Below are 21,528 nucleotides of genomic sequence, written 5' to 3' on the forward strand. Positions count from 1 at the left end.
AGTGTTTTCCATCAACCTTGATTTGCAACTTAGGAATTTTGTGTAGTTATTTTAAAATCGTTAACTTTTGTGACAAGTCCAGGAGTGCAGGGCTTGATTTTCATTGCAGTACTCCAGTGAGCCATGACCTGCTTCGTCAATGAACTTCCTCACACGATAAGGGCAGAAGTGGAGATGTTCAACGATGATTGCATAATGTTCAGCATCATTCATAAGTCCTCAGAAGTTGAAGCAGCTCACGTCCATATTCAGCAGGGCTTAGACAACATCTAGGCTTGATCTGATAAATGCTAAGTATTATTACGTGTACCATATAGCTACAAGACAATGACCATTTCCAACAAGAGAGAATCTACCCACCTTACTTTGACATTCAATGGCTTTGTCATCAATGGGGTTACCATTGACCAGAAACTGAACAGGCCAGTAACTCATTTTCTGACTCCTAAAGTCTTCACCAGCTACAACACTTAAGCCCAGGGTGTGATAAAATATCTCCACTTGCCTGTGCAATTGAAGTTTCGGTTCAAGAAGCTCAAGACTAAACAAGACAATGCTTGATTTGCAACCCATTCGCCTTCTTCAACATTCAGTCACTCTACTAACAAAACAGTGGCAGCAGTGTGTACCACGTACAACATGCGCTGCAAAACTCATCAAGGCTCCTTTGAAAACATTATCCAAACCTGCAAAGTCTGCCATGTAGGGTATCAGATGCATGGGAGCATCGCCATCTCCACTTTTACTGCCAAGCCACACATTATTTCAATGTGACTATTTTGCTAAATCAGAAACTTGTCACTCCTTTTCCAGCAGTACTGTTGGGGTATCTACACCGCCAGGATTGTGAAAGCTCAAAAAGGTAGACTTTCACCACATTTTCAAGGGGCAAGTAGGAATGGTCCCATAATGTTGGCTTAAACCAATGATACCAACATCTGCAAAAAAAAAATAATGAAAAATTTATGGAATTTTAAACACTAATTATGTCTGATGCAACTTCTGTTTCTTTTTTTATGCTAATTTAAAAATTGTACACTGGAAGCTGATCTTCCAACAAAATGATCAGCACCCCAGACTGAATTAATCAATAAGAGTTTCCCTTAATTGCACTCATTAGCAGGCCAATGTGGAACTTCTTAACATGTACCTATTTAAGACAACACTTTTAAAAACCTTTATATATACTAGTTCTAATTTGCTTGGAAACTGACTACCAATTTTGTTAGCAAATGGTTGTATAATTTTTGAATGTCTTTTACAATAATTTAAGCTTAGGTTTCTCACAGGTGGTGAGCAAGATAAAAACTTATATTTAGGTGTATTAATACAACTGAACATATACCAAATAATACTTTTAAGCAATTTCCTTTTAAACAGGTGTAATCTAATGGAATTGTTGTAGATTCTGCCCAGTTGTACTTAGAAATTACCAAATGCACAATTTTCGATAAGTATATTTGAGTGGAAGCTTGAAGGGAATGCTAGTGCCCCGATGTTATGTCATGTCTCATGGTCAGTATGTCAGAATATCTTTAAGAGACATCTCATGATAATATCACCGTTTTGCAGCTGGGACCTGAGGATAGAAAGATTTCACATTCCATCTTACCCCAGGGGATAACTTGAAGCCTGACATGCTATTGAAAGCATACTGCTCTCTTTTATAATCTAACAGCTTAATATTACCCTAAATCCTATGGGTGAAATCTTTTAGTAGTCTGAGCAAGTAGGTGACAGAGATATGTAGCAGAATCTGGCAACGAGAGCAATCTCAATGTTGAGAGCAACTTGTCCTATCTTAAAAATGTCTTTCACTAGTCAGGTGATATGCTGCTCACTGAACATTGGCAAGTTACTAGTTGCTGGTCAGTAATGGCTTTAAATGCCTTGTAAACATCCCAACTCACCTCAATATTCAGCAGATTCAGCCGTTTGCTCCAAATAACCTCTATATTAGAAGCCAGGCACCAACATCTTACAGCACAATCCACAGATACCTTATGTCCACAGAAAATGGCAGCCAGTATGTACAACCCTCTAACAACTCTCGTGTCACATCTCTGATTTATGTATCTGCACTTCGTCTGTGATCATTGTACTTCTGCAGCAGGGACATACTGGGACTGGGCCAGGATGCACCTCTGCACTCTTTGCTGTGTCTCATCGTGCTCCCTCACCCTGAGCCTACCTGGCTGTACCTTTTTGCACGTTGACCCCTCAGCCAGAGACACCAGGTTTACATGACTGCTGTTTTGCTGGACTATTTCACACAGAAACAACACCATGAAGTTTGTCATAGTTATCAGAAGGCCTCGGTCAAGTCAAGGAGATAACTTTGTTCAGGGCCGTCCAGCCGTTGATGCTGGTCCAGGCCCTGCATGGGGCAGTCAGCATCAGTGGTGAGAGCTGAAGGACAAGCAGTACACTTCGTATCACACCGTTCCTATTCTTCCACAGCTGGTTTCGTCCTGGAATGAGACAGGGGCCGGTGTTACAGCAGACGGAAGTCACTGGCACAACTATTGCTGCTGGTGCAGGTGGGGAGGTTCCCCAAGCAAGTGAGTAGGCAGCAGAGGGCAGGCAGGGTTAGTCGTAGTAGTATAGGAAATCAGGGTGGGTGACAGTAACTGAGGGAAGATGTTGCAGCCAGTAGTGAGAGGCGTACAGCCTGAGATTTGGTGGGATTGGGGTACAGTAGCAGAGACCAAGCAAGTGCGAGGTATTGAAGTGAAGATGATGGACCTTACCATGGTGGAGTAGAGAAAGACAATGACCTTCTTCCTACAGTGCTGGCCATTTCACCAAGCAGTTGAGTGCGCACGAGCCAAGTGGCAACCTTGGACCAGATTGGCATGGTTTGGTGTCACTGCCTCCACTGCTTGTCTTGGGGGAGGAGTTAGTCCAGAGTCAACACTACTCAATCCAGCAGCACCTCCAGGTTCTTGCTCAAAAAATCTGGGTGCTGATTTTTCCTTGTCTGCCACATCCTGGGGAAAGGTCAGCAACTGTGCGGCAGCTCTGGACTGACTGCTCTTGTCTTGGTGCACAATGGGCTCTTAAAGATGGCGCAAGCGCAAGGAATACTGGTGAGTTCTGGGAAATGGCCAAGTGGCGAGTTGTTGTTGGAACAGCACATCATGAGCTTGGGCAGAGGTTAGACGCAAGACACACCATAAAGGGTGGAGTAAGCAATTAATGAGGCAAGTTTGGTTGGATATGGTGAGAGAATTCACTGGGCTTTACGGTGACAAGCCCTCCAAAAAATTCAAAGCAACTTGAACTTAGTTCCTAAAATAAAATATTCACTATGTGCCTGCAAATGTAATGTTTTGTATATAATTAACTGTAATAATTGCCTATAGGACTCTTCAAAACTACGATATCCAAACCTGGTTCTTTTGTTACATGTAATAATATAGACATTGCCAGATTGGATAAATATCTTGCTGGAGGCGCTCGTACCAGTTGGTGCTAGCACCATTTTGGCTGCAACTTGCACTGAAATTGGTAGAAACTCATGCTTAAGAACCCACAATTGAGGAGCCTTTTCAATCTTAATATAAAACTTAATTTATACCATAAGATGCATTAACGAGAACAGAAAATAAAGGGCAGATTTCATGTTTTTTTTTAAATTCAACAATTGGAAGGAATGGATCAGGAGAAAAAAGCTTAAATTAAAATCGATAAACTGCAAATGCGGGAGTTCGGAAACAAAATCAGAAATTATTGTAAAAAACACACCAGGTCTAGCAACATCTGTGGTCAGAAAGCAGAGTTACCATTTCAAGTCCAGTGACTCTTCTTTAGAATTCTGTTTCCTCTTGACAGATGCTGCCAGACCTGTTGAGTTTCTCCAAGAATTTCTATTTTTGTTTCAGAAAAATACTTTGTTACCTTGTGTGGATGAAAATGTGTTCATAAATGTTGAGGGGCATCACAATTTGAAGGAAAAATTGAAGGACGTTTACGTTTGATAGCCAAGCTTTGAGATTTTGATGGACTAATATAAAACAAAATGAAATTTTATACTGCACCAAGGCTGCTATCTTTTCAAACTACACAGGAGCTAAGGTTACAACTATGTAATACAGAGGAAACTGGAAGCTGTACAATTGTTTGTTTGGTGTATTTAAGAATATTAATCAAAGGCAAGTAATCCAAGTTTTTTTTAGTAATTGTTGTTGCATATAACTAGACAAATAATAGATACATCCAAACAGTTTAGTTAAGGGCTTTCTTATGATAATGTCAATGTAATTAACACAGGCTAGCTTGTTTTTCTGGTTAACATAGATGCATGTGTCGTTCATAATGTTTTGTAATATGGAACAGGAAAGTGAGAGTAAACACAGCAGAGTTACTTTTTCTCAAACTGGCTGCAGCAGCTCACACTCAAGCAATACTCAGTCAGTCACAAGAATTACAGATAATAAAGACAGGTTCGGGCCTAAATTAAACAGGTTAGAACTGGGCAACTGAGTTAATAAATCTTCAATGCCAAACTGCATTAGTGATGATAGGAGTTCTGTCAAAGATGATTTACCTTGAATTAAGAGTTTTGCACACACCATCTGTGCTAACAAGTTTCATCATAGTATCATTAGACGCCAACGTCAATGGACTAACCCTCTTTAAAGCTGGAGTGAGGAGAGTTTTAGCCTCAAAAGGTCGGCAGATGAACTGCATGGGAGTGCAATTTTATGACTGTTACAGCATTAATTTATAAAATTAGTTGTAAATGCCAGCTCTGATAGAGTTTGAGATAATCTCAAATACTTACAAGCAGTTTCCATTGCAGTCAGTCTGACAAGGTAAAAGACAGAATCAACAATCAAATTCTAATCCAGGAAGACAGTTGGTCCCTTATTTTTACAGCATGTCCTCATCATTTAAGGGGTGCCTTTAGTCCCTGAATACTAGTTAACCCCTGTACGACACTAGGGCTCACGGCTGAATCTTATGCTTCCTTGGCCAAGCATCAATGTTGTGGAGTTTTATGGAGGGTTTCATTCATAGGACCAAATGAGTTTTGCTCATGCATTGTAAATAAGGTACACGGCACATACATTGCAGACAGGAACCCGGAAATCCTGATGGACGGGATTGCACAGAGGAGGGATATCCTCTTTCCCAGGAGAAGCAGAAGAGACCACTCCAACAGTCCCTGCTAGTCTGGTCTGAGAATGCCATTGGGTCGCTGCCATCTGGTGGAATGCACAGCAGTGTAGGAAGGAGGTCAAGGATTTTCTCTACTCAGGCAGGCTAAGTGCCATCATCTTCTCTCTGCTCCTCCACTCTCACTCCATCTCTGGTACTGCACCCAAGGCTCATGCTCTATCCATTACACTCTTACATGTAAGATCTTCCAATACTTGCTCTCACCCACCCAAACCCACCACCCTCCTAACCCTGCATGACTTTCTGTACTGAATATTCACTTACTTGGAACACCTCACCATGTTGCCCTCTCTAGCACCAACACCATCAGCTGTGCCGGCCACTTTCATCTCACTCAATCCCTTTCCTTCTCTCATTTGAGCAGAAAATGGCCCAAGAAGGGGAAGAAAGGGCCATAGTATATGGTTTGATGACATTCAGCTCCTTGCATCTTTTGAGGAGTGGCTTCTAATCCTGACTGCCCAAGTGGTGGACTGCTCGTGCCCAAGCCTTTGGAATATTATTGGAGAGTGCCCCAACTACAACCTAATCAACCCATGAGCTGGCTGCCTGTCCCCGTTTGTAAAAAGGGTCCCTGACACAGCCTTTCGATGCTCATTACCAGACTGGCCCGATATGCAGCTTGTACATGGATCAGAGAGATGCCATGAGGGTCCTGAGAAGCTGGCAGGTGGAGAGTGCCAGGTGCCTGAGAAGGGGCTAGGGGAAACAGTCTGGTGGTATGCAGGTCCCTAAAGATGTTGTTGCTAGGTATCTAAGAGCAGGCAGAAGCTGGTACCTGGCTTTCATGTCTGCGTGTCTTAGTATCCTGTTTCCACAAAGCAGGTAGTAAGATAAGAGACTGCATATTAATGAGGTGACTTTAAATGTCATTGATAACGAGCAATAAATCTCATTAAAAAGCATCATACCAATTAGAATTACCTACTATCTCTGGAACACAGTTGGAAAAGGCAGTTGCTAATCCTAACGTTGAAAAAGGCCTTGCTAGACTTCTCTCATGGTTCTCCTGGATTTCTTGCCATACCCTTATTGTTCAGAGCCCTATATGATTTGATCCAAAGCCTGGGGTTCACCCCTGGCTTTTGCGTCTGTGCTTATTTATGGGGATTCCATAATTTGATCATTATCTCCCACTCCACCTGCTCCAAACTCCACCCCACAACTGAAGTGTCCCTTACTTTATTTGATAAGAGTTAATCACCAGGCTCTATTCAGAGAGCGGGACAAAGAAAGAAAGGCTCAACTGACAGGGGCAGGCTTGCATCTTATGAGCAGACTAGGCAGCTGTGTTTCAGAAATAATGGGAATCGCAGATGCTGGAAAATCCAAGATAACAAAGTATGGAGCCGGATGAACACAGCAGGCCAAGCAGCATCTCAGGAGCACAAAAGCTGACGTTTTAAGCCTAGACCCTTCATCAGAAAAAGGGGATGGAGAGAGGGTTCTGAAATAAATAGGGAGAGAGGGGGAGCAGACCGAAGATGGAGAGAAAAGAAGATAGGTGGAGAGGAGAGTATAGGTGGGGAGGTAGGGAGGGGATAGGTCAGTCCAGGGAAGACGGACAGGTCAAGGAGGTGGGATGAGGTTAGTAGGTAGGAAATGGAGGTGCGGCTTGAGGTGGGAGGAAGGGATAGGTGAGAGGAAGAGCAGGTTAGGGAGGTGGGGACAGGCTGGGCTGGTTTTGGGATGCAGTGGGGGAAGGGAGATTTTGAAGCTGGTGAAGTCCACATTGATACCATTGGGCTGCAGGGTTCCCAAGCGGAATATGAGTTGCTTTTCCTGCAATCTTCGGGTCGTCTGGGGAATGGAGGGGGAGTTAAAATGGTTCGCGACTGGGAGTTGCAGTTGTTTATTGCAAAGCGGTCCCCAAGCCTCTGCTGGGTTTCCCCAATGTAAAGGAAGTCACACCGGGTACAATGGATACAGTATACCACATTGGCAGATGTGCAGGTGAACGTCTGCTTAATATGAAAAGTCATCTTGGGGCCTGGGATGGGGGTGAGGGAGGTGGTGTGGGGGCAAGTGTAGCATTTCCTGCGGTTGCAGGGGAAGGTGCCGGGTGTGGTGGGGTTGGAGAGGAGTGTGGAGCGGACAAGGGAGTCACAGAGAGAGTGGTCTCTCTGGAAGGCAGACGAGGGTGGGGATGGAAAAATGTCTTGGGTGGTGGGGTCGGATTGTAGATGGCGGAAGTGTCGGAGGATGATGCGTTGTATCCGGAGGTTGGTGGGGTGGTATGTAAGAACGAGGGGGATTCTCTTGGGGCGGTTGTTGCGGGGGCAGGATGTGAGGGATGTGTTGCTGGAAATGTGGTCAAGGGCATTCTTGACCACTGTGGGGGTGGGGGGGAAGGTTGTGGTCCTTGAAGAACGTGGGCATCTGGGATGTGCAGGAGTGGAATGCCTCATCGTGGGAGCAGATGCGGCGGAGGCAGAGGAATTGGGAATAGGGAATGGAATTTTTGCAGGAGGGTTCGTCCGGGATGTGCGGGACTGGAACGCCTCAAGGGGACCCGCATGGGCCCAAGCTATGCCTGCCTCTTTGTAGGTTACGTGGAACAGTCCCTCTTCTGCACCTACACAGGCCCCAAACCCAACCTCTTCCTCTGTTACATTGATGACTGTATCGGCGCCGCCTCTTGCTCCCCAGAGGAGCTCGAACAGTTCATCCACTTCACCAACACCTTCCACCCCAACCTGTTCAGCTGGGCCATCTCTAACACATCCCTCACTTTCCTGGGCCTCTCAGTCTCCATCTCAGGTAACCAGCTAGAAACTGATGTCCATTTCAAGCCCACTGACTCCCACATCTATCGAGAATACACCTCCTCCCACCCACCCTCCTGCAAAAATTTCATCCCCATTCCCAATTCCTCCGCCTCCACCGCATCTGCCCCAGGATGAGGCATTCCACTCCCGCACATCCCAGATGTCCACGTTCTTCAAAGACCACAACTTTCCCCCCTGCAGTGGTCGAGAACACCCTTGACCATGTCCCCCGCATTTTCCACAACACATCCCTCACACCCCGCCCCCGCCACAACCGCCCCAAGAGAATCCCCCTCGTTCTTACATACCACCCCACCAACCTCTGGATACAACGTATCATCCTCCGACACTTCCGCCATCTACAATCCAACCCCACCACCCGAGACATTTTTCCATCCCCACCCTTGTCTGCCTTCAGGAGAGACCACTCTCTCCGTGACTCCCTTGTCTGCTCCACACTGCCCTCCAACCTCACCACACCCGGCACCTTCCCCTGCAACTGCAGGAAGTGCTACACTTGCCCCGACACCTCCTCCCCCACCCCCATCCCAGGCCCCAAGATGGCTTTCCATATTAAGCAGAGGTTCACCTGCACATCTGCCAATGTGGTATACAGTATCCACTGTACCCGGATAACAAAGTGTGGAGCTGGATGAACACAGCAGGCCAAGCAGCATCTCAGGAGCACAAAAGCTGACGTTTCGGGCCTAGACCCTTCATCAGAGAGGGGGATGGGGTGAGGGTTCTGGAATAAATAGGGAGAGAGGGGGAGGCGGACCGAAGATGGAGATAAAACAAAGATAGGTGGTGAGGAGAGTATAGGTGGGGAGGTGGGAAGGGATTGGTCAGTCCAGGGAAGACGGACAGGTCAAGGAGGTGGGATGAGGTTAGTAGGTGGGAAATGGAGGTGCGGCTTGAGGTGGGAGGAAGGGATGGGTGAGAGGGAGAACAGGTTACGGACGCAGAGACAGGCTGGACTGGTTTTGGGATGCAGTCGGGGGAGGAGAAGAACTGGGCTGGTTTTGGTCTGCAGTGGGGGAAGGGGAGATTTTGAAGCTGGTGAAGTCCACATCGATACCATTGGGCTGCAGGGTTCCCAAGCAGAATATGAGTTCACCTGCACATCTGCCAATATGGTATATTGTATCCATTGGACCCGGTGTGGCTTCCTCTACATTGGCGAAACCAAGCGGAGGCTTGGGGACCGCTTTGTAGAACACCTCCGCTCGGTTCGCAACAAACAACTGCACCTCCCAGTCGCGAACCGTTTTAACTCCCCCTCCCATTCCTCAGATGACATGTTCATCATGGGCCTCCTGCAGTGCCACAATGATGCCACCCGAAGGTTCCAGGAACAGCAACTCATATTCCGCTTGGGAATCCTGCAGCCCAATGGTATCAATGTGAACTTCACAAGCTTCAAAATCTCCCCTTCCCCCACCGCATCCCAAAACCAACCCAGTTCGTCCCCACCCCACACTGCACCACACACCAGCCCAGCTCTTCCCCTCCCCCTACTGCATCCCAAAACCAGCCCAGCCTGTCTCTGCCTCCCTAACCTTTTCTTCCTCTCACCCATCCCTTCCTCCCACCTCAAGCTGCACCTCAATTTCCTCCCTACTCACCTCATCCTGCCTCCTTGACCTGTCCATCTTCCCTGGACTGACCTATCCCCTCCCTACCTCCCCACCTATACTCTCCTCTCCACCTATCTTCTTTACTCTCCATCTTCGGTCCACCTCCCCCTCTCTCCCTATTTATTCCAGAACCCTCTCCCCATCCCCCTTTTCTGATGAAGGGTCTAGGCCCGAAACGTCAGCTTCTGTGCTCCTGAGGTGCTGCTTGGCCTGCTGTGCTCATCCAGCTCACACTTTGTTATCTAGGCAGCTTTGTTGGCAGTCACCAAATTGATAATGCAGATACCGCAATTGCTCAGAGATTCCACAGCAGTTTGAAGTTTGATCAGTGGTCATATTTCAAATGTCACTCTATTCAAAAGAATAGAGTTTCACCCAGCAATTCTACCACTGCACAGATTTCAAATCTGCAAAGGAAACCAACATTTATAAAGTGAATTGGAACAGTTTAACAACATCCAGAAAACCTGGTTTCTCACATTGAATGATTGAACATATACAATCTTTAGAGTAATTCCACTGTCATTTTGATTTGTTGTGCTGTCTATGAGTTTTGGGAGTTGGTCTTACAGTAATACAACACAACCACAGGCATGTTTAGTAAAGCGAGAATAGAAGGCTAAAACATGTAATTAATACCCTTGTTTTACCCTTTGTTCCCAAATGTGAACTGTTCTCTCTGGCACTGCATATGACAATAAAACTAAAACCGCAACCAATTCTTCCCCGTGTTTGCTACATGAGCAGCTCTCTACTGTAGATACAGGATGCCCATGCCTTAGTCCTTACTAAACTGTTTTACAAAAAGATAGGAAAACAGAACAAAATATTTTGGTTCTTTGGTTGTATTCGGCCATGACAAGACCTATTCACACGCGTGTGAATTATGCACCACCACTCTCTTTGAAATTATAATACTGTGTAATAATTTCATAAAACACTGCAGCAAAATTGATCCCTGTCTTAGCCAATCCATAAAGAGAGAACATGGTTGGACAATTGTTTGAAGAAACCAACCTATTTCTAGCTAATACCTCTTGTTCCTAAATATTTTGAGAGTTCTTGTACATACGTTGCCAGTGAAGGTAGTTGTGTTGACAGTAGTAGAAAACTCCAGTTAGTTTTCTCAACAAATAGATCAACAAAAGTGATATAATTTGATAACTCCTTTTCACAGGTTATTTTGAGCACATTAAGGAAATTCCCACTTGTGCATGTGGAAGTTACATATACTAATAAAAAAGGCTCTGTTCTTTGCAGAAAGACCTTCATACTTTTCTGGAAATTACACACAGGGCTGAGAGTCATCTGCTGATCATCGAAGTTTAAAAATGACAATAAAACCAGTTCCTGGAACATGTAAAAAATGTATTTCAACAGCCACTTGTGAATAATAAAGACAGGTAATGAAAAATGGATTCTCTCTGTTTCTCTCAGTTTCAGAATTAGCATCCAGTAAAAAAGCAAACCATTTGCCGCGAGTTCAAGGATATCTGCAAACTGCCCGAGACACAAAACAGCCATACAGTTGAGACTTGGAAGCGACTGAACAAATAGACCCCTGAATGCAGCTAGTGGAAGAAATCTGCAGGGGTCCTCACAGGCCTTTGAGGAATAGGCAAAATCGGATGTAATGGTGTTACAGTTAAATAAAGGTAATTACAGGGGGATGAGAGAGGAATTGACAAAAATCGACTGGAAGCAGAGCCTAATGGGGAAGACAGTAGAGCAACAATGGCAAGAGTTTCTGGGTGTAATTGAGGGCACAGTACAGAGGTTCATCCCAAAGAAAAGAAAGATTATCCGGGGTTAGACAGCCATGGCTGACAAAGGAAGTCAGGCAATGTATCAAAGAAAAAGAGACTGCCTACAAAGTGGCCAAGGGCACTGGGAAATCATAAGATTGGGAAGGCTACAAAAACAAACAGAGGATAACAAAGAGAAATAAGGAAGGAGAGGATCAAATATGAAGGTAGGCTAGCTAGTAATATTAGAAATGATAGTAAAAGTTTCTTTCAATACATAAGAAACCAATGAGAGGCAAAAGTAGACATTGGGCCGCTCCAAATTGATGCTGGAAGGCTAGTGATGGGAGATAAGGAAATAGCTGAAGAACTTAATAAGTACTTTGTGTCAGTCTTCACAGGGGAAGACGTGAGTAGTATTCCAACAGTTAGGGAGAGTCAGGGGGCAGAGTTGAGTATGATAGGCATTACAAAAGAGAAAGTTCTAGAAAAGCTAAAAGGTCTAAAAATTGATAAACCTCCTGGCCCCGATGGGCTACATCCTAGTGTTCTGAGGGAGGTGGCTGAGGAAATAGCAGAGGCTTTGGTTGTGATCTTTCAAAATCACTGGAATCAGGGAAAGTCCCAGATGATTGGAAAATTGCTATTGTAACCCCCTTGTTTAAGAAAGGATCAAGGCAAAAGATGGAAAATTATAGGCCGATTAGCCTAACCTCGGTAGTTGATAAAATTCTAGAATCTATTGTCAAGGATGAGATTTCTAAATTACTGTAAGTGCGGGGTCAGATTAGAACAAGTCAGCATGGATTTAGAAATGGGAGGTCGTGCCTGACAAACCTGTTAGAATTTTTTGAAGAGGTGACAAGTATGTTAGACCAGGGAAATCCAGCAGATGCTATCTAACTAGACTTCCAAAAGGCCTTCAATATGGTGCCTCACGGGAGGCTGCTGGAGGGCCCATGGTGTTCGCGGTGAGCTACTGGTTTGGATTGAGGATTGGCTGTCTGACAGAAGGCAGAGAGTTGGGATAAGAGGCTCTTTTTCGGAATGGTAACCGGTGACGAGTGGTGTCCCGCAGGGTTCAGTGTTGGGGCCGCAGCTGTTCACCTTATATATTAATAATCTGGATGAAGGGACTGGGGGCATTCTGGCAAAGTTTGCCAATGATACAAAGATAGGTGGACAGGCAGGTAGTATGGAAGAGGTGGGGAAGCTGCAGAAAGATTTAGACAGTTTAGGAGAGTGGTCCAGGAAATGGCTGATGAAATTAGACGTGGGCAAATGTGAGGTTTTGCACTTTGGAAAAAAGAATACAGGCGTGCACTATTTTCTAAATGGTGAGAAAATTCATAAAGCAGAAGTACAAAAGGATCTGGGAATGTTGGTCCAGGATTCTCCAAAGGTTAACTTGCAGATAGAGTCCGTGATTAAGAAAACAAATGTAATCTTGTTGTTTATCTCAAGAGGGTTGGAATATAAAAGGAGCGATGTGCTTCTGAGGCTTTATAAAGCTCCAGTTAGGCCCCATTTAGAATACTGTGTCCAATTTTGGGCCCCACACCTCAGGAAGGACATACTAGCCCTGGAGCATGTCCAGTGGAGATTAACATGGATGATCCCTGGGATGGTAGGTTTAACGTGTGATGAACGGCTAAGGATCCTGGGATTGTATTCATTAGAGTTTAGAAGGTTGAGGGGAGAGCTAATAGAAACTTACAAGATAATGTATGGCTTAGTAGGGATGGATGCTCGGAAGTTGCTTCCGTTAGGCGAAGAGACTAGGACCCGTGGGCATAGCCTTAAAATTTGAGGGGGTAAATTTAAAATGGAAATGAGACGACATTTCTTCACCCAGAGAGTGGTGGGCTTGTGGAATTCATTGCCATGGAGTGCAGTGGAGGCCGGGACGTTGGATGCCTTCAAGGCAGAGATCGACAAATTCTTAATCTCAGAAGGAATCAAGGGCTACGGAGAGAGTGCAGGGAAGTGGAGTTGAAATGCCCATCAGCCACGATTTAAACGGCAGAGTGGACTTGATGGGCCGAATGGCCTTACTTCCACTCCTACGTCTAATGGACAAGGCCGGCGACCGCTCTACTACATCCAATACATGAGCAGTATCCATAATGCCACTGCCTGTGCATGAACTCCACACCCAGCGTAAAGATCATGACACTGCTTTGAAATGATGCCACCCATCATGACAATGTGACAAAATACAGTGATGGCATTCATTTCAGACATGATGCATTGTCCGAATTACCGATTTAAAAAGTTAATTTCATCTCATGGAGAGGCAGCAGTCAATGAAAGAGCAACTGAAACTGATGAGGACATCCATGCCCTAACTAAGCCACACCTTAATTTCTGAAATAGCAGAGAGAAGAGTTCACTTTAAATTTTCTGACGTTCTTTATTTCTCACCAAAATGAATAATACTAATGTTGATTGTGCAAATTGCATTTTTCTCCTGGTCAGTACGGAAGATTGCCCATTATATCCCACCAGGTGCCCCTGCATTATCACAAGGTCCTGTGAGGGAATTCTGTTTGATGTTTGCCTCCATTCCAGTAATTTTTTTTAAAAATTAGCACTTATGTTGTTTCTTGTTGTGTAACTTTGCCAACACAATGCATTTGTATATGCTTTGTGTTGGCAATAAATGCAATCATATATTTTGGGCTGGGAGTGGGGGGCGGCTGCAGGGAAAGATGCTGAAGTATTTGCTTGCAAAAACCCTCCTGAATGCTGCCTGACTTTTCTTCACTCCATCTAGTTATAAAAAAGTAATCATATAGGAATGACACATACTCCAAAGAAATTTGGATTGAGGGGGAAAATAGATAAAAGCTCAAACTCCCCGCAATCTTGATGCTTTGAAATTTCTTGACAACAGAAACTTCTAGGCATTACTGTTGTGCAATTGTAAGCCATGGAATTCAGGGCTGCAAACCAAATGGTCCTTATTATCATCTGCTACAAATAAAGTAGCTATTTCAGTGGTTGAATTATGGAAAGAGATCATAACATATCATGAGTTATAGGAGGTCAATTTTGGACTGGGTAAACCAACGTAAACATCTTGCTACCCAAGAGAAAAGAGCTGAGGCGATATTACACTGCAAAGTTAAGCAGCATAGAATTTCAAGGTCATTCTTGTTGAGTAAATGGGATGTTTGAGGCAATCTGAATGATCTATTCCCTACAGTTATTTCAGAAAAAAGTTTGCTGCCCTGAATATACATCTTACCGTACACCAGATGTAATTTGTTTTCTACATTGATGGCATAGAGATCGTTGCACTGTAAAATAATTTAATGGAAAATGATTTGTGCAAAGAATGAGTTAATATGTCAGCTACAAACTTGCTAAAACAGTAGAAAATTTAAAAGTAATAAAAATTTCAAAACTTTTTTTTACGCTTTTTCAACATTTGTGGCCAAATTTTTTTCTGCATGAAAGATGATGCAGAAATATACGCTCACTTTATGGTTTCTTTTAACAATAAAAATGTTTTGTGGAAAGCAATTTTTGCAATGATAGTATAACATTCAGTAGCTCTAGGCTTTTCTCAAATGTTTTTGGAAACCTTCTGTTTAGTCTGTTATAAGGATATATGAGAAGGCACAAATATGAATATTAATTTCACAGGCTCAGTGACCATGTATATTACTCATTTTTATTTAAAAATCTGAAATATAATATATCAGATCTGTGCCTAGAATTTTCCTCATGCAGCAAGGTCCTAACACATTAGCCAGGACAGAAAGGAGGTTGGAGATCTTAACAAATATGTGTTGTACATCATATATTATGGTAAAACTCAAACTTCTGAGAAACTGTGACTAAATTAAGAGATTATGAGGACAGAAGGCATAGATTAAGGTTGTTTTCCTGAGGGCAGATGTGATTGGGTTTACAAAATTATCAGGAGCAAAAATAGGGCTGATAAGAAGGAAGCTTTCCCCTCAGTAGAGAGTCAATTTTTTTGGGGAGTGGGACTGGGGACATAGATTTAAGACATGCTGCAGGAGGTTTAAAGGGAATTTAAAAGGACAATTTGTTTTCACTCAGAGGCTGGTGGGTATCTGGAATTCACTGCTTGAAAATATAAAAGGTTATGGGCTACAGTTGGGAAATGGATTAGAACAGATAAGTGTTTGATGACCAGAGCAGACCCAGCAAAAAAAAAAAATTTGCAGATCTGAATAATAACTCATAAAATAGAACACTAGCTTCAAGACAGAAACAACTGTTATCAGTTTTTGACCATTCATACCACATGCCTAGCTTTGCTAATTTGAGTTAGACTGCTCATCATTAATCCTGAAACAGCACCACTTGTAGTTATTTAGCATTCATGACAAAATAAAATACCTTAAGACATTTCACAGGAACGTTGTCAAGCAAAATTTGCTGGCAAGCCCCACAATGTGATATTAATGCAGTTGGTCAGACGGTTAGTCAAAGAGGCTGGTTTTAAGAAACACCTAAAGAGAAGATAAAGAAGTGGAAAGACAGAGAGATTTAGGGAGGGAGTTCTGGAGCTTATGGTCCACATAATGTACTATTCCAGAAAACCAGTGGATGAAGGGCAGCACTGGAACCAATCTTTACTCTGTTCTATACTTAATTAAAGTGAAACTTAACAAACATAAACTTCCTACCTCAACCAGACCAGAGCTTGGGCAAGTGCCTCTTTATAGAGATTTTTAACCCATCTGCTCAGAGATGTTCTACCTCTACCTCTGGATCAGATAGAACTTTAACCTGGGTCTCTTAGACCAGATGTAGGGACACTACCGTTGCACCATGAGGGCCTTTAAGTGCCTCTTTGTGTGCCAGTGTGTGCGCGCGCATGTGTGCACGTGTGTGTGCGCGCATTCAAGATCCAGTTATGGCAATATCCTGCATACAATTAAACAACAAACATACAATTACCTGAACAGCTGAAGGCAGGGATAGTGAAGAGATTAGAATAGTGCAAGAAAACGGATTCATTGGAAACATGGGTGACTTAGTGGTGGTGGATAAGGGTGCAAAATAACATGGGTGATTTGGTGATAGGGAAAAAGTGTTTAGTTTGTGCAACAGCCTTTCTGGATATTTAAATAAAGCAGAACAGTGCAGCAATCCGAGTTTTGGAGTGGAGTAAGGTCATAGAGTTGTGGAGGGCCAAGACCTAGACGGGAAAGTTGGATGAAAACTAAACTCCAGACATTACTCAACTGAACACCAAGGCAGATCAAAGAACAAAGAGCTAATCATTGAACAGGACTTCTACATGCAAAGGTCGAGAAGGACAGCAGAGTTTTGGCTGACTTCAAGTTTACACAGGGTAAAGTGGGGGAATTAACCAAGAATGTGCTAAAGAGATCAAGTCCAGAAGTGACAATGGCATGGATAGAGGGTTACAGTAACAGAAGTACTCAGGCAGGGCCCGAGTTAGAGAGTCAGAAATAGGCAGTCTAATGATGACACAAATTGTCAATGGATGCACATCTTGGGGGTCAAATATTGGGTGGAGACTGTTTGGTCAATTTGGGGATGAGGGAGTTTTGGAAAGCAGACATACAGGAGGGAGGTACTATATTTGGGCATCGTTGTCCGTGGTACTTGAACAGCACCCCAGCTGGAGTTAGTTATCCACTTCTTCCTTGCCTTTTAAAATCTTTTAAAAATATGTATTGTCCACTTTCGCCTGCACAAGCCAACCATATTAGATATTTTCTAATCAACCTGCTCAGAAATGTTATTGCAGGTGTCTGCATCAGGTGGGACTTGAACCTGGGCTCCTGTCTCAGAGTTGGGACATTAACGTTGTGTCACATGAGCTTAAAAACAAGGTCAATTGACCCGTAAGTGTTTTAAATGTAGCAGATAGGTTGCTGATTTTGGTACCCACCTCAAGGGGAGGCAATGGCCTAGTGCCATTATCGGTGGTCTGAATCCAGAGGCCGAGATAACCCTCTGGGTTCGAATGCTGCCACAGCAGATGGGGGAATTGGAATTCAATAAAAATATTGGAATTAAGGATCGAGTGATGACCATGAGCCCATTGCCAATTGTTGGAAAAACCTATCTGGCTCACTAATGTCCTTTAGGGAAGGAAACTGCTGTCCTTACCTGGACTGGCCTACATTTGACTCTAGACCCACAGCAATGTGGCTGACTATCAACTGCTCTCTGGGTAAATAAGGATGGGCAATACATGCTGCCTGGTGAACAACATCCTCACCCCATGAATGAATAAAGAAAAAATCCCTGCCCACTGTGCACACTAACTAACACGCCTTTCCCAGCAGAAAACACATGTGGCAGAGCCAAGTAAAATCCAGCTCCAATGTCTCTGGCCTTCCCAACATAAGTTGGAGTCAATTCTCCTCATATAATATCAGATAACAGATCAGCAATTCGTTGCTTTCATAACAGTGGAGTGGAGGTGCTGAGGCAGAGCTGAATGCCATCAGTTTCCATGTACAGATTAACAATGTGTCTTCAGATGGTTATCACCAAGCAGTAGGATGAAGATGCTCAATAAAAGAGAGAGGTGAAGTTAGGACACCATGAAAAACTGCACGGGAATGGAAAGTGAAGCTATTACAGCTGATTCTCTCACTGCAATTAGACAGATAAGAATCAGATGAGAGCAGACCTACGGAGCTAGATGGTGAAATGGTAGAGAAGGATGTGTCATCAAGCAAATCGAAGGCTGCAGACAGGTTAAGAATAAGGAGCAAGAGATTACATCTGTCACAGTTACATTAGATCTAATTTATGACCTTGGTAAAAGCTGACATTGCACTCGGCAGCAAAGTTCAAAATTTTTTTTTGTGGTGAGGTCTTGTTGAGATAGTTTCCAAATATTGGTTTCTCAGGAACTACTTTTCAGTTTTGAAGGGCTGTTCTTACATTCTCACTAGTTCCTTTACTAGGTGTTGCAGTAACGTTACAGAGAGAGAAATAGAGAGGAAAAGGAAAGTCGGGGTTGTGGTGGGGATGGCGCAGAGAGTGAGAGTGAGAGAGAAAACCAGGAAGAAAACTGGGTGACCAGTTTAGTGGGAATAGAGTTAATGGAAAAGGTGGATCTCATAAATAAGGAGAGCTCACTATCATAATGAGGGGAGACAGTAGAAAAACTAGAAAGAAAATTCTCCCTCCAGACCAAACCTCTATCCATCTTCGGTCTGTCTGCCCCTCTCTCCCTATTTATTTCAGAACCCTCTCCCCATCCCCTTTTTCTGATGAAGGGTCTAGGCCCAAAACGTCAGCTTTTGTGCTCCTAAGATGCTGCTTGGCCTGCTGTGTTCATCCAGCTCCACGCTTTGTTATCTTGGATTCTCCAGCATCTGCAGTTCCCATTATCCCTAGAGAAAAAATCTGTTTTCTTTTAATTACTATTTCCTACAGTAAAATATAAATGAAGAATCAACGTCTTAGTCTCTGCAAAACCTATTTCATAAATGTTTTAGCCTTTCCAATGCCGATAAAAAGGTGACAAACTGAAATGCAAGTTATTCATATTTACTAACTACTCCTTATAAAGAAATAGCTTCTCGTAGAACGCAGAAAACGTTCTGGCACCGAAAGCATTTCTGGTGATGATTGGTGTTGCTTGACATGTTATACCAGGAAAGAAAACAAAGTCTCTGTTTGTGACTTCAAAGAAAAACTGTGCACTCTGGCTCAGAGCTATTTGCATGTGAAAGCAGCAACAGCAGTCATTTGGCTCACCCATGTCAAAGGTCACTTGCAAGGAACTGAGCTGTTCAGTTGTCTGTATAAAAATATGCATGTGATTTTGACAAATGATACAAGACTTACCATTGACTCCTTTCCTTCCCGGTTTGCCACGCTTTCCTGGAGGGCCTACATATAAAGAAAAGAATGAATTATTTGGCTGTTGTCTGATTTAAGGATTTGGAAAAAAATTCCTACTATAAGAACCCATAGCATCTCTCCCTTTACTGCAAAATTGAAAATCTTCATTCTGTAGCACATACAATCTGTGTACGGTAATACAGGTCTTCTGTTGTTTTCCCATTTTGAGGAATTATGGCTAAATTTGTAGTAATAAACATTATTTTGGTCCTCTAATGGGTAATTATTTTGAAATTTGAAAACACAAAAGCTATGATTGAAGTGCAGCTGAGTAGATAAATCTCGTGAATTACAGTTATTATTTGTTTTCTGTGCAATCTGGTTTGCCTTCAAGCCCGACCAGTGCTGTTGCCAATCAACCACACTTCCAACAAACTCATTCATGAAGACCTTGAGGTCCCTAGCCTGGATTGGGAGACAATAGAGGGACGTTCACTGTTGACATTCCATTTTATTCACAGTTGAGGTAAACTCTTCAAAGTACTAAATTACTCAAAATCTGGCAATTGAGTTCTTTGCAAATTATGACATGATTATAATGCAGACTCCTGTTTTGGGGTCAAGTGACTGATCATAGCCAAATGAATCCAATTGTTAATGTATGATGTTAATCTAAAAAATATTATTGAACATCTATGCAGAATACATGCATTGATCAACAAGTTCACTGCAGAGTGAACATAGAACATAGAACATTACAGCACAGTACAGGCCCTTTGGCCCTCGATGGTGTGCCGGCCTGTCATACCAATCTGAAGCCCATCTAACCTACACTATTCCACGTACGTCCATATGCTTGTCCAATGACGACTTAAAATCGCTTAAAGTTAGCGAGTCTACTACCATTGCAGGCAAAGCGTTCCATTCCCTTACTACTCACTGAGTAAAGAAACTACCTCTGACATCTGTCCTATATCTTTCACCCCTCAATTTAAAGCTATGCCCCCTCGTGCTCGCCGTCACCATCCTAGGAAAAAGGCTCTCCCCATCTGCCCTATCTAACCCTCTGATTATCTTATATGCCTCAATTAAGTCACCTCTCAATCTTCTTCTCTCTAATGAAAAAAGCCTCAAGTCCCTCAGCCTTTCCTTGTAAGACCTTCCCTCCATACCAGGCAACATCCTAGTAAATCTCCTCTGCACCCTTTCCAAAGCTTCCACATCCTTCTTATAATGCGGTGACCAGAACTGTACGCAATACTCCAAGTGCGGCCACAGAGTTTTGTACAGCTGCAGCATAACCTCTTGGTTCTGGAACTCGATCCCTCTATTAATAAAAGCTAAAACACTGTTATGTCTTCTTAACAGCCCTGTCAACCTGGGTGGCAACTTTCAAGGATCTGTGTACATGGACACCGAGATCTCTCTGCTCATCTACACTACCAAGAATCTTACCATTAGCCCAGTACTTTGCCCTCAGTGCATCACCTCACACTTGTCCGCATTAAACTCCATTTGCCACCTCTCAGCCCAGCTCTGCAGCTTATCTATGTCTCTCTGCAACCTAGAGCATCCTTCGTCACTATCCACAACTCTACCGACCTTAGTGTCGTCTGCAAATTTACTAACCCATCCTTCTAAGCCCTCATCCAGGTCGTTTATAAAAATGACAAACAGCAGTGGACCCAACACCGACCCTTGCGGTACACCACTAGTAACTGGTCTCCAGGATGAACATTTCCCATCAACCACCACCCTCTGTCTTCTTTCAGCAAGCCAATTTCCGATCCAAACTGCTATATCTCCCACAATCCCATTCCTCCGCATTTTGTATAATAGCGTATTGTGGGGAACCTTATCGAATGCCTTGCTGAAATCCATATACACCACATCAACCGGTTTACTCTCATCTACCTGTTTGGTCACCTTCTCAAAGAACTCAGTAAGGTTTGTGATGCATATGCATATTTGTACGGATTGAAATTTGTTAGCTGACTACTTTTCCCCCAACTGGTGGTTTGTACAGCAGCTCCCTGGAAGTGATTTCCCATTCCACTAGATCGTAACACACAGGAAAAGAAAGCGTGCAGGCAGTCATCTTGAATGACTTGGCATGCCTGTTTACCCATAAATGTAAATATAAGTGTGTCAGGCCTGGCCTGCAGTGACCATAGGCCTCTCACAAATGGAAAAATACTACGGAGAGCGATTTCAAACCACCCCCCTGCCTCATTAGACAGAGTTCCTGCTTGCTAGGTGTCATAGGAAAGAGTTTACTTTTGCACTTAGTTCTTCTCTGCACCTCTTCAGATTGTTTCACTTTAACCATCTAACACCACAATGACCCGTGCCATCTTATGGGATTACATCAGT

General features: G+C 43.5%; 1 protein-coding gene across 1 annotated transcript in view; it reads right to left on the minus strand.

Moving 5' to 3' along the window:
* LOC125458537 (collagen alpha-1(XXIII) chain-like) overlaps positions 1-21,528 on the minus strand; it is a 188,884-nt gene that overhangs the window by 119,848 nt on the left and 47,508 nt on the right. Inside the window, exon 3 of the mRNA XM_059650680.1 lies at positions 19,159-19,203. Coding sequence (XP_059506663.1) covers positions 19,159-19,203 — 45 coding nt within the window. The remainder of the gene's footprint in view (positions 1-19,158; positions 19,204-21,528) is intronic.

The sequence above is a fragment of the Stegostoma tigrinum genome, chromosome 13, assembly GCF_030684315.1.
Source record: "Stegostoma tigrinum isolate sSteTig4 chromosome 13, sSteTig4.hap1, whole genome shotgun sequence".
In the NCBI taxonomy this organism is placed as follows: domain Eukaryota; kingdom Metazoa; phylum Chordata; class Chondrichthyes; order Orectolobiformes; family Stegostomatidae; genus Stegostoma; species Stegostoma tigrinum.